A 13489-nucleotide genomic window follows, 5' to 3' on the forward strand; every position below is an offset into this window, starting at 1 on the left:
CTGTAGGAGCACTTTATGCCCTTCTGTATTTAACTTGCTATGGAAAATAACCTTGTTTTTTAAAATGTGATGTTTATTTTTATTTTTCTCCTTGGTTCTGCTGTCAGCCACAGATGTTACAGGGAAATGAAGCGGGACTTAACCTTGTATAACTTTTTGGATTTTGTTGGGTTGTTGGGTTGACCTTTTTCCCCCCCCACCTCTACCTCCCAAAAGATCATTCTGCAGAGCTTTTTGGATTAGAAGTGTCTTTGTTTTTAGTAATTATGAAAGCATTAAAAATTGTTTACTGTCTTATATGTTAGTCCAGTTCATGGGTTCCACTCCAGGAAACTCATAACCACACAGCACCCAAGAGTTTTCATTGTATGGATTGTATCATGTAAGGTCTAGTAATTAACAAAATCCCACATCTTTATCCTCAATTTCATTGAAAAGAGATTTGAAATACAGATCTGTAATAAAGCAACAAAGCCCAAGCCACATACTAATAAATGATATTGTTACATTACTAAGATTTGTCTCTTCTTTTTTTTCAGATGATTGCAAAGGGAAAAAATGCTTCTGAGCTTTTTCCTGCTGTTGTGAAGAATGTTGCCAGTAAAAATATTGAGGTATTCCTCTAAGTTGTTAAACATACTGTAATGGAAAATCGGTTTATGAAAATCTTATCTAACTGTATTAGACTTCAACATAATGCATAAAATCTCTAATATCATTAATGGAACTTTTTAGGAGTTCTTTTCAATAATGACATTATGTTAATAATTTCATGCATAAATAAAGGAAACCTGTTAGGTGATTTGGAGGAAGAAATAGTAGCTCTTTACATTTAAAAGAAAAATTACTTAATTTTAGGAATTTTATGAAGTATGATGGTAATTGAGGAAAGTTACTGTAGTTCAGGATTTGAAGTGTGGTGCTTCTTGCAAAGCTTGAGTTTGTGCTACATTGTATTTTTAAACATCTGCAGATCAAAGCTGAAACGTAATGTCTGGGTGAAAAAATGGTGTGCTCTTGCATCTATATTGGGTGTTATTAGACACACAAAGTAGTTTGCTTCTGTATCTTTATTTTGTTGTTGTTTCTTGTAAGAAAGCAAGGGGGAAAAGTCCTTCTTGGAATCATGAAAATTCAGATTTCCAGAATGATAAAAAATGGAGGTTTTGTTAAATGATGGTGTGTTTAAATCCACAGGGCTACTGTTGTATAACCACAGGGTGTATGTGGAAAATGTAACTCTGATGCTCACTAGCATTACTGTGCATACACTGACGGCTTCCCTGCAGATGTGTCAGAGTTACAGTTGACTTGACAAATAAGATTTCGATAAAAATAGCATCTGTAAGTTTGTAGTTTGAGACCTCATGGTGTCTAACAAGCATCAGTTTGATGAAAGTAGAGTGAACATGCAATGACTTTAGTTACTTCCTACTGTGTAGGGTTGTAATTTTTAAAAAATGTGGGGAAAAGTTGTTTGAAGTATTGGATTTTAAGGAGAGAACTAATTTGAATGCATGCTTCAGTTCTTCTGTCCGCTTCTGAAAATGTGTACTTCAGGCTTTATTATTAGTGGAGACAAAATTTTTTTTTCCCCTGGCTTATGGCACTAAAGATTTTATTTCTGATAATAATGGCTTCAGCAAACTCCTTTCTCACTCTAACATGCTGTGATATAATGGATGAAACATCAGTTTTCTTCCATATTTCATAGATGGATAATAGTCAAGTTTGAGTTTAATTTTACCTTTAAAAAAATTATTTTTTTTTTAGAAAACTTTGGGTTGTTTTGTTCTTTGAGTGAGTGGATTTATTTGGCCAAGGCCAAGTATTGAGCTCTGGTAAGTCAAGGAGGTGTAAATGTGCAAAGATGCTAATTCAGAGGAACTTACTGTCTTAAAATAATTTTAGAAGTTGTAATTGTACTTTTAGTAGCAGGCAGTAAAAAGATGTGAGTAAGAAATCAGATTAGTTAAATATTCTGTTCCAATGTCATTTCTGGTTGTAAGTTATGAGTAGTCTAAAGTCAAATTTTAAACAGGGAGACCTTACACAAAGAGGAGTGCCTTAAAAATATTATTTATCTGGTGCTTTTAAGTGTTAGGGCTGGATCCTTTAGCCTGATAGAAGCAAGACTGTCCTAGGTCCAGGCTTTCAGCCCAACCAGTAGTGAAGCTGAGACTCTATCCCCGCTAGGTGTGCACATACACACAAATATTGTATCTGTACATATACAGAACAAATATGTATGTACAGAGGCAGTCATCAATTGTCAGAGGGTATTCAGGTGAACACAAACAGTATCAGCAGCTTGGCAGTTCAGTATGGCCTACTACTGGGAATGTGTGTATATATAGTGTTCATCCACATGGAGTCTGCCCAATGTCTGGCCCATGGATCTCAGTCAGCCCTCTTGATGGCAGCTGGACATACAAGCCCCTGAGGCTGTAGCGCTTTCTTGTTTGTTGGTATAAATGTCTTTAGACATATGAATGCCTCTAAACCATGACTCTCCTGCTCCCTCATGGACTCACCCTTGGACACCCAGGTGTGTATGCCTCTCTGCATATGCAAGTGGACCTGGCCAGAACTTCCTTGCTCCTCTACTATCTAAACCCCTGTGGTTGTACCTTGAAGAGATGCACAAAAAAACCACCATTCTTGCCCTTTGAGACCCAGAGCCATGGGCTTTCCTTGCAGCTGGATGGGACTTCACTGGTCTGTGGCATAGCCCTTAGATGCTCACACCCACACCTACTTCTTTCCCAGACCACTTTACCTACTTGTCAGCTGGTGCAGCTTGGTACCATCATATACCTGCACTCATTCCAGACACTGGCACCACAGACTCACTGGCTTGTCCTTGGTTTCACATATTCTTGTCTATTCAGTTACACACATGCTCATGGACCATCTAGCCTGTGGTTCCAGCCTAAGTTTTGGCAGCCAAACCCTCACTTTTTCCAGATGCTGGCCACCCTAGACTTAGAGATCCCTATGGCTTGATGTTGCATTGCAGTTGCTGGAGTTATACTTAAGTTCCCTCACTCTGGTCTCTCTAGTTGCTGATGCCCATTGACATAGCAGCCCTCCAGCCTGTGGCCTGACTGTAGTTGTAGGCATGTAAATGCATCTTCACACCAAATAAAGAGTAATTCACCAAGGAAAACAGTTCAAAATTAAATTTAATTTGAGTCAATGCAACAGATTGTGCTATTCACGTGCAGGGAACAGAAGGATAGATGTACCAATTATCAAACTGTTCAGCCCTCGTATCCCTGACTTAATCCTTTCCAGATCATGTAGATTTCCCTTGCTTCTCTTTCACTTAAATACTTCCTCAGAACATCCCATGTCTTGTCTAAAATACTTTTAATCTGTGTCCCATTTTTGTACATGTAAATACCTTCAGTTTGAAAGATGCTTTGGTCTTTATTGACTCCTGGTGGTTTTAACACCTGGATGTAGAAGCTGAGGCTCTCCTGAGGTTTTTCTGGGAGGAGTGTGACAAGGTATCCTTTCTCTGAGGCCTAAATTTGTTTTCCCTCCTATTACTGTTTTTCTTTCTGCATCTCTGAGCTGATGGTTCTTGTCATGGGCTTGGGAGAAACTAGAGCAGGGTGTTGTGTGCACACATGCCTCCATCCCCCTTGTGGGATGGATGCTTTGTGGGTGTGAAAAGGAGGTCTTAACACATAACCAAACATTATTAGTAGAAATCTTTCCCTGTTTACATTTTATGGACCTTTTATCCTATTTTAAAACAAATAGACAGCTATATGAATTTACATGTCATAATCTATTTTTACATCTATGATGTAGATAAACTTCCCTACTTACTAATTTTTCCACCACTTAATGCTAACATATTTGTGCAGGAAGAGACTGTTAAACTGAAAAGAGATGAGGACAGTCAGTAAAGCTGTCTGATGAATTTTTTTATCGATTTGACTTAGATGACAAGTTTGGTCATGGTGTAGACGTACTTACAGTCATCTAGTTAGACCTTTTCTGTCTCAGGAACATTTATCATGGTCCATTTCTTAGAATGCTTTTGAAATTATGAGAAATTACTAGATTAAGTCAGATTCTTAGTACATTGATCCTGTTTCCTGAAAATGTTTTGCTGAATTTTTTCCCTATTCCTAAGAATTCTTAACCAAATCTGTCTGTACAAGTTGCAGCAATGCAGTAGGTAAAATACATTGGTTTACCTGAGTTACCCTGAGAGTAGCTCAGTTGGTTAGAGCATGGTGTTAATAACAGCAAAGTTGTGAGTTCTATCCCTGTATGGGCCATTAATTGGAGAGCTGGTCTCAATGATCCTTGTGGTCCTGTTCAACGCAGAAGATTCTGCAATTCTATGACTTTGTATCTATGTGAATTTTCTGCTCAGAAATGGCTGCTATATTTTTTTGAAATCAGGGCTTAGTGCTCTGATGCAGGAAAATGGAGATGAAGAAGTGGTATAACATGTTAATTTATTTGAAGAGATGCAAAGGGCACCTTATTGTTTACAGAAGTGCCTTATGATTTTTTTTTTTTTTTGTTGTAAGTGCATGCTGACCTCAGCTTGGTTATGTGCACTAAGTCATGAATGGTAAGGATACAAAAAGTGACCTGATAAACAATTGGTGGTATAGAACAAAAATAAGTCTTCATCAATAATTCATGGATTTTGATGTGCTTATATTGATAAATTAATTAAACAAATCTGCCTGTGTTCCTCAAGCCTAATGTGCCCCTGTTATGATTAGGTTTATAGAACAGAGCATTTTAACATTGAATGAAGGTAAATGGTAAAAGAATAGTGTAGTCATGAAGCTCTGAGTGCTTCCATTTCCAGTCACAGAGTGGTTTCAAGGAAAGAAGGCTTTCTTTGCACACCTGCAGTCATTCAGTGCACAGGCCTCTTGTGGTCAATGTTGATTGCTACTTCTCTATAGCTGAACAAAAAATAATTTAGTATGGTGTAACCTTCTGTGATTTAATATTATGGTTTTTTTGCCAGAATTGGCACAAAGATAGATCTTCCGATAGTAATGGTAATTATTTGCACAGCTGTAGCTGAGGGTCTTTCAGAATTTTCTATTATAAACCCCAACAGTTGGTTTACTACACAAATGTAAAAAAATGTTTTCACTGCTTCCTGGGTATCAGGGGTAAAGTGAACTAAATTTAATACCCTCTTCCCCAAAATCATACTGAGGTTTTGTTAATCTTTGGATATTGTATCCTTTGTAGTATGCTTTGCTTATAATGCATATTTTGAATGCTTGTAGTCATGCAAAGGTGAGACTAACATCCTTTGTTTTCATCCAAGATAAGTGCTCTTTTAATCAGATTAGAGATGGGTAATTTACCACACGTATTCACTGAAGGCCGAAAAGTTATATTCACTTTCAAATGTGTTATTTATTTTGAGTTTTTTTAGGGTAAAATAAAATAAACTTGTTGAAATTCTTGGCTATTGTACTTTAACCTGTTTTCTCTAAGAAAAAAAAGTGTACTCAAGCGATCAGTTTCCCTATGTCAGCATCTTAGATTATTATAATCTTAATTTACTAGTTAATAATATAAATCAGAACTTTGTGTTACTAGTCTTCATCTGTTTCATTAATTAGGTAGAATTGCAGCACCTCAGGTGTTTCGTAAGACATTGGGAGAAGTCTGTGAGTGCTTTGCAATCTATTAGCTTTTTCTTCAAAGAAGAAAATGTTGATAAAAATGTAAAACATACAAAATGTGAAAGCTAGTTTTATAGAATTGTAAAACTTTCTCATACTGATAATCACTGTGTTTATTCTTTTCAGATAAAAAAGCTTGTGTATGTTTATCTCATGCGCTACGCAGAGGAGCAGCAAGATCTAGCATTATTGTCCATCAGTACATTCCAGCGTGCTTTGAAAGTGAGTGACTACTAAATAACATTTTATAGGGAATTCTGAGTTGGTCGCACAAGAAAAATATATCTTTGTAAGTGTAGTATGGTAAACTACACAGAGAGATGTAAGTATATACATCTGCTAAAGTAGTTGTAAGTTACGTGATTGACGTATTTTTTTTCTGCTACCTCAAACCTTGTCAAGCAGCTAAGTAAGCCTGAAAGAAGTAAAATTGCTTCACTTAAGAAAAACAGCAGAATGGTGCTCCAAATCCACGTGCCAAACATATAATTTCTGAAATTACTTTTCTCATTCCAACGTAACTTGTGTGTATGGAAAAAAGACCCCATTATTACCATGAACCACTGATGTTCCTTTTAGTTAATGTAAAAGAAAGAGGCTTTATGTATCACAGAGAATTGAAACATAAGGAAGACATTAGTACCTAAATTAAAATATTCAATGTCTTGCACTTGGCACTTTTTCATTAAAAGCACTGAAAAGATAGCTTTTTGTACTCTTGTTTTAAATGAGGTAACAATAAGAAATTGGATTAGACAGCAAAGTTTAGGATTGCCTTTGAAGTGTGACTATGGAGAGAAGAAAGATTTATTAAGATTCTTTTCTGAAATTTGGCCAGTTTTTATAATAAGAGAGGATTGTGTTTTTTGTTATCCTTCTTGTGCTCTAGGCTCATATCTGTTATTTCTGTTACTTAACACACACCTTGTATGTTGTTTGAAAATGTTGCAATCGGAGCACCAGTTGTGCAGCTGTAGGAGGATCCCACATCAACTAGAGTTTTCTGCCCCTTTCCCTTGAACTTTCATCCCGATGTCATATGTACTGCCTTCACTATCTCTGACTGCTATGAAAAGCTAGAATTAAAATGACTTTGTATGCAATGTTTCTTGTGATATATGTATACAGTGAACATGCCTCATGGCATAACTCTTAAAATCTCTGGGTAATGAGAGCAGAGGGAGGAGTGATAATGTTGTGGCTGAGTAGCAAAAAAAGAACTGGTGGTGTGCCAAGTGGGTCGACACCAAACCAGCGGAGATTGTCATCAAGAAATGACTAAGCCTGCTATGAAAGATAGGTGTCTGTTCTTTTTTTCTATTGTTTTGTTTCTCGTTTTGTAATGAGTATAATTTGGCTTTATGTGTGGAGATTTTTTTTTACCTCCCTTTGTCAAAAGAACTTTTTATTTTAAACTTAAGTGGCTGCAGATGAGCTTCACAAACTGTTAGGAACAAGATATTTTTCCAAAAACAATGAAATAAAGGGTTTTCACCGTCTAGATACTTGCTACTTAGAAGCTTCTAAGATGTAAGGATTTTAGGATCTTAGATGAATTGATAATTAGGAAATACCAGTCTGAAAATAAATGTTGCTGGCTCTCAGTCCTTGGGAGAAATGTTCTTTGGGAGGTTACCTTCTGGCAAGACACTGTACAGTATAATGAATTACTGATGCTGCAATTTCACTTTGCTAGATTTCAGGGGATTTAGTACTTTATTAAGCAACATTTTTCCCTTGTGTTCCAAGCCCATGATTAATGGATAAAGTTTACATAATAGTTCATCCAAATATAGATGTGTTGGATCTCCAAGCTCACTCTAGTATTGTAAAATTGACCAAGAACTGGGGCAGGAGATGATAAGAAATAGAAAGAAGTCTCCAAACATTTAGCCTAATATTTTGACATGTTCTTTGAAATTGTTTTTGTTACTGGCTTCAGTTTATATCTTGCAGTAAAGCATAAAATGGATATTTTGTCAAGAACTTGAATATGAATGTCACTGAGAACAAAATTTTTTATTTGACATTTTGTAAATACAAGTAATAAAATTGAATATCTCAGAATATCTGAATTCCACTTGGATTGCAGCAAATGTATCAGATTATTAAATAAAATATTCATCTTTTTTATCCATAATTAGCATATTTTGTCTGGAAAATTGCATTATGTTAATGTTTTCCTGTGTAAAATTTTAATATTTTCATAATGTTTAATGTTCTTTCTTTATTTGTTTTACTTTTTTTTTTGTTTTGGAAATTTCCTTCACTTGCAAGTCTGACTTAGATTTACATGTTTTAATGTGTTGTCACTAATTAGTATAAGCAGAGCGGTGTATTTAATTATTTGTTTCTGCACTATCTTATTTTATGTCTCCCCTTCACTCCTGTTCTTTAGGATCCTAATCAATTAATCCGTGCAAGTGCTTTAAGAGTTTTATCCAGTATACGTGTCCCAATTATTGTTCCTATTATGATGCTTGCTATTAAGGAAGCTTCTTCTGATTTATCTCCTTATGTGAGAAAGAATGCAGCCCATGCAATCCAAAAACTGTACAGGTAAGTGATTCTGGCAATTACTCAAGAACAGTTTGCAATAGTTGTTGGCTAGGCTTATAAAGACTACTGTGAATTTAGCATGTCTCAGATCTATTTCTTTAAAAGTATGGGATGGGTGTAGACATTCTGTCACTCAACTGGTTTGGTTGCAATTCAAGCAATTCTCTTGATTGCTAGACTTAACTATAAAGAGATACAAAAAGAAACTTTTGTTTTTTAAGATACTAGTTATTTTCATCTATATAACAACTGTTCTGATGGATATTAGAATCTATGAATTCACTGTTTCAAGTGTGTATCTTTTGTCCTGAGGCATTTGCCTGAAGGTAGTTTGCAGCATGCATGACGAAAGAATGCTAACTTCTAGAAATTTTATCTGTGCAAGTCCAGGTCTTTCAGATCTTCCTACTTCAGAAATTCTTGCTTTGTAAGAGTTCGTATAAAGATGTGGCTACTGATTTGCAGAGATGGAGTCAACAGAACCTGTACCTTTGCAAAACATTTCCAGGCATTTATTCTACTACTTCACTTTTATTTCATCTATGCCAAAAAGTGGAGGTTGAGAGATGTTAGAGGTTCTGAATCAGGTAAAAAACACAGTAACAGAATCTGGAGAAAGTGGCCTTACCTCCTTTTATTATCTATGTATTCCTAGTGGTAGTAAAATGGACATGAGGTTACATAACAAAAGAAAACTAGTGAAACTGATGTTCTGTTTCCTTAATGGTTCAGAGGGACTCAGAGGGTGCATCTTTCAAAAGCTCACTTCATGCTAGTGTACTATATATCATGGTGCAAGATTTAGAACTACTGTAGCTGGAAATTCCTCCTTACTTGGACTAGAGTAAGCTTCATGATTATTTCTGAGTGGAGCTGCAGCTAAAAATTGTGTCCTTAGTAGTAGGATTTGGGAGCTGTTTATAAAAAGCATGTGAACTTTTATTTTCACATTTTCAAAACTTACTAGTACAAGTGCTATTGCATTGTGCTAGTTAACCATGGAACCGAGGGAGAGAGTATCATTTTCTCAGTCACTGGAGCAAGCAGCAGTATTGGAAACTGGTGAAGAGGCTATCAAATTAATCTACCCACAGGCAGACCCAGTTGGCTTGGCAGCCGGTAAGAATAGGTAGTAGTTAACGGGCCATCTTTGTATACTTTGTTTAAAAAAAAGTATGACTGATAGCTAGACAATTCAGCAATATATTGGTGGCAAGGCTGACTATTAGCCTACTGCAACAAGTAATTTCAGAATCCTTACTTTTAAGTTGGTCAGAATCCAGAAGGGAATGGACTTTTTTAAGTAAAACTCAACAGTTAATACACTCTCCTACATCTTGCTACTCCATCTTCTGTAACCATTTGAGTAAGAAGTAGTAACAACAGTTTATTCTGTCTGTACGCTCCATTTGCTTTTTGGTTTTCCCAGCTGCTCTACCTGTTTGATAGTTCTGTATTACAGTTAATGCTCTAATCAGGGTTCTGGATGCAAGTTTGATACTCCAGTCTTCCCTGTATTTAGTGGCATGGTGTTTGGATGGATGTCTGCCCTAGAAGGTCTTGTTTATTAGGAGTTCAGTCAATCCTAATAGCATGAAGCTTACATATCAAACAGAAAAGATTTCAGACATAGTCTGAATAGCAACATTTGTGTCCAGTGTAATTGGACACAAATGATACTGTTCACACAAATGCATTTGTGTCAACATTTGGACACAAGTATGTTAAAATAATTTAATCACTGAAGATGTCAGACCTTTTGTTTTCTTTATTTAAGAGTGCATTTTAAAGATATTAGTAGTTTCTGTTTATCATTTGAAAACTGTATTGTGTTTGCAGTGAGGTTTGGAGAAGGACTACTTCCCATCACTAGTATTAGTAGGTTCCATACCAGTACTAGATGTCATAATGAGAGGAAATCACAGACCTCTTTAGCCTCTTCTTTTATTTTCTCTTTTGAAAACAGCCCCTTCCTTGTCTTAAGTATCAGGACAGTGGAGGGGGAGGAATGTAAATTCATTTATTGGATGCTTTCTGAAGACTTTCTTGATGACATAAAAAAATGGTTTTGCTCAAGTTTTTTAGCTTGAAGTATTCCTTTCTCTCTAAATTTTCTGCCAATTTTAAAAAACTTGCAATAAAACCTTTTTGAGAGACTCTTGGCTTTTCCTCTGGAGGTTTTGGTCCTTGACAGAAGATCCAGTAAAACCCTTTTAGAAAAATAGAAGTTGGAATGAAATGTGATTATGAAAGTTATTATTGAACAATATACTGTTGTGTTGCTTATGATGTTAATGATTTCTAACAAAGTTTTGTTATGCATTTTGCATGTTCTGATGTTGCTAGGTCTAAGAGCCTTAGTGAAGTAGTACTCAGCCAGATAATAACTTGGTGAATCTGTACCTGGGAGGATATACTGTGCATTAGGGCAGTCCATCACTCAGCATTAAAACTATAGTATGAAATAATGACCAAATACTCTCTCATTTATCTGTAATTGTATCTATGTTGAAATGACTTTTCAAAGGCATAGAACTACGCATCTCTAAGGGTTTTTGTATTCGCTATCTATTTGCTTTTGACTTGGTTTTAAATTCTTCTATGTAGATCCATGAAGGTGAAGCAGCTGGAGTGAAAAGTTTGTCTTTACTTGCCTAAGAAGCAAGTTTGACAGTAGTGGATATCTGGCAAATTTTTCTCTGCTCTTGTAATGTGAAAAGATGCTACAAAGGTTGTTGCTTGGAACTTTTGCTTTACCTCTGCTTTTGCTATTTGTTTAGGACTTCAAGCACTTTTATTTTCCATTAGCTTGTACACCAACTTTGTATATGTCCACATTTTTGCATTCCAATACTTCTGACTAAAATTAGTGGTTAACTTAAAAGTTATTAAAGTGTCTTACCCAAAGCTTTATTGATAATTAGATAATAAAAGTTTGAATCTTTTTTGTTCTGATGTTCATTCACTATTGAATTACATTCATGCTGAAATTAATATTTGCAAGAGCAGTGAGGACCTTGTCATGAAACATCTGAAGTTGTCAAGTTTTCTGTGATGTCAGTTAGCCTGTCTTAATGTTTCTTAGATCCTAGGTGTTTTATGAGTTTAAGTTTCATATAGAAAACACATAAAGGGTATAAGATAAAATTATATTTTAAATTTAATTTTATACTCCTAAGTTACTTTCAGTCAAGTTCTTTTACAATGAGTTCTTTGGAATACTTAATTTTTCTGGAAGTGGTTTCTTCAAAGTTGTTTTTTCCTAGTTTGTCTAAAGGTCAAAAATCAAACCTGCTTTAATTTTGGATATGTCTGACCAAATTAGTTAAAATAATTTTATTTGTCCTTCTAGTCTTGATCCAGAACAAAAGGAAATGTTGATTGAAGTGATAGAAAAGCTTTTGAAGGATAGAAGTACGGTAAGAAACAGATTTGTGACATATGCATATATTTTTATAGAGTTTACTCCTGAGACTGTCATTCATCAGTAAGTAATACACTTTCCTAGCCCTTGCCAATGTGATTTTGTATGTTTTTAGACATAAGTATCAGTGTGTATTTATGCATTTATAGTATGACTGTAATAGTGACTATCCTTTAATAAGATGTAATTTTACTTGCATCATGAGTGTGTTAATTAATGTTTTTGTTAGCATGTGTTTTATGTATGCTTATTTAAACTTTATTTTGAAAATTAAAGTGATATAATATGAATCTATGAGTGTTTATCTATAAATTTTTATATGCATATTATTTTGATAATTTCATTAATTTGTAGGAGGGTAGGAATAAATTACTTGTGTAGGGTGCACAAGTGTGCCTATTGACATCCATCTATTTTGCAGTGTTAAAAAATTATATTTGCTTTGCAGTTATTTGTTCTTGCCAGTATCCCCACTTCCACTCTGGTACATAAGAGATGTTCTGGCATGATTTCTGTAAATTTAGCACTCCTGTTATATTTAACCTGTCCTATATAGCTACAGATTTTCCATATGTACTCCTAGATGTCTCACAATCTTTAGTTTGTTTTATTTTGCAAATAAGTTGTAGAACTTGTGAACTAGAATTGACCAAAGACTCAAAGTTAGATTTCAAAGAGAAACCAGATTTGTGAATTAAAACATTCTCATGTTCTTCTTGTTCAGATTACTAATTTAATGAATGTAATCCTTTTTGACTAAATCAAAGTTTTACTAGGTACCAGATAGTGTGTTGCTTCATCTGCTATTTTCCAAGTGTTTTTGTTACAGTTACGACTGTATCCTCCAGGATACACTATCCAGGACTGTATCCTGTTCTAGCACAGTCAGGGTGTTCAGAGCTTAAAAGGTGTTGTTGGCTAAAAGACATCTTGTAGCTGCCACTGAAGGGTTACTGAAAGAGGTGTGTTAAAGCTTAGTGGCTCAGCAGACAGTAAATCAGGGTCTCCTGACTGCATCTGTGCTTGATTTGACAGAGGGCTTTGAGCTTGTGTGAAGCTGTACCTGCAGTGGTTCTTCATGTAGTTTATTTAATGGTTTATGCTCATGGTATACATGTAGTCTGTGAATGTGGGATTAGGTTGTTAGTACCAGTGGAGGAATAAAGGGCTAAAAAATAAAAAAAATAAATAAAATCCCTGAGTTTGTACTCTTGTTTCCCAGGCCTTACAGCATAAATGGTTATCCCATACCTAGTCATTTACACATTTACTTTAACAAAAAATATAGAGGAGGTTTGAATCTTTTATCTCCTTGGAATTTGGAATTACTTATAAAGAGATAATGGGCTCGTTGCCTATTGGGCTTATACACTGTGTATTGGACATCATACTTATAAGGATACCAACTGAAGCAGTAGCTGAAAATTATAGACTAGACTAGGTCTGCTGGGAGACATACTTGGTTAATTGCTACAACTTTTTGCTCCCTCTGATCCCTCTTTGTCTGTTCTTAGTGAGACCTGATTCCAGTCTGAGCTGACATCTGAGCTTCAGAAGTCGTACTGTTTTGGGAACTATTATGAAGACTAATTATTTCAGAAGGAAAACATACAGATCTCTGTTTAAGGCTCTCTGCATCTAAGTGTGCTCTTTCACCCCAGACTCCACAGCTTGTGGTGGTCTAAAATGGATCAGTCTCTATTTAGTCTTTCATAGCTTTGGGAGGACTACTCTAGCATGGCAAAGCTTTATCTTAAGTAGTTATCTTTTGTCACGTACCACTGAATGTTCCCAGAAAGCCTTCACATTTACTAAGAGA

General features: G+C 35.5%; 1 protein-coding gene across 3 annotated transcripts in view; it reads left to right on the forward strand.

Annotated features, from left to right (window-relative positions):
* Positions 1-13489, forward strand: part of AP3B1 (adaptor related protein complex 3 subunit beta 1) — a 152557-nt gene that overhangs the window by 18778 nt on the left and 120290 nt on the right. For all 3 annotated transcript variants that reach the window (XM_021531843.3, XM_021531842.3, XM_021531844.3), the window contains exons 3-6: positions 540-614; positions 5814-5909; positions 8086-8246; positions 11599-11665. In XM_021531843.3, the coding sequence (XP_021387518.2) occupies positions 540-614; positions 5814-5909; positions 8086-8246; positions 11599-11665 (399 nt within the window). The remainder of the gene's footprint in view (positions 1-539; positions 615-5813; positions 5910-8085; positions 8247-11598; positions 11666-13489) is intronic.

The sequence above is a fragment of the Lonchura striata genome, chromosome Z (genome assembly GCF_046129695.1).
Source record: "Lonchura striata isolate bLonStr1 chromosome Z, bLonStr1.mat, whole genome shotgun sequence".
NCBI lineage: Eukaryota > Metazoa > Chordata > Aves > Passeriformes > Estrildidae > Lonchura > Lonchura striata.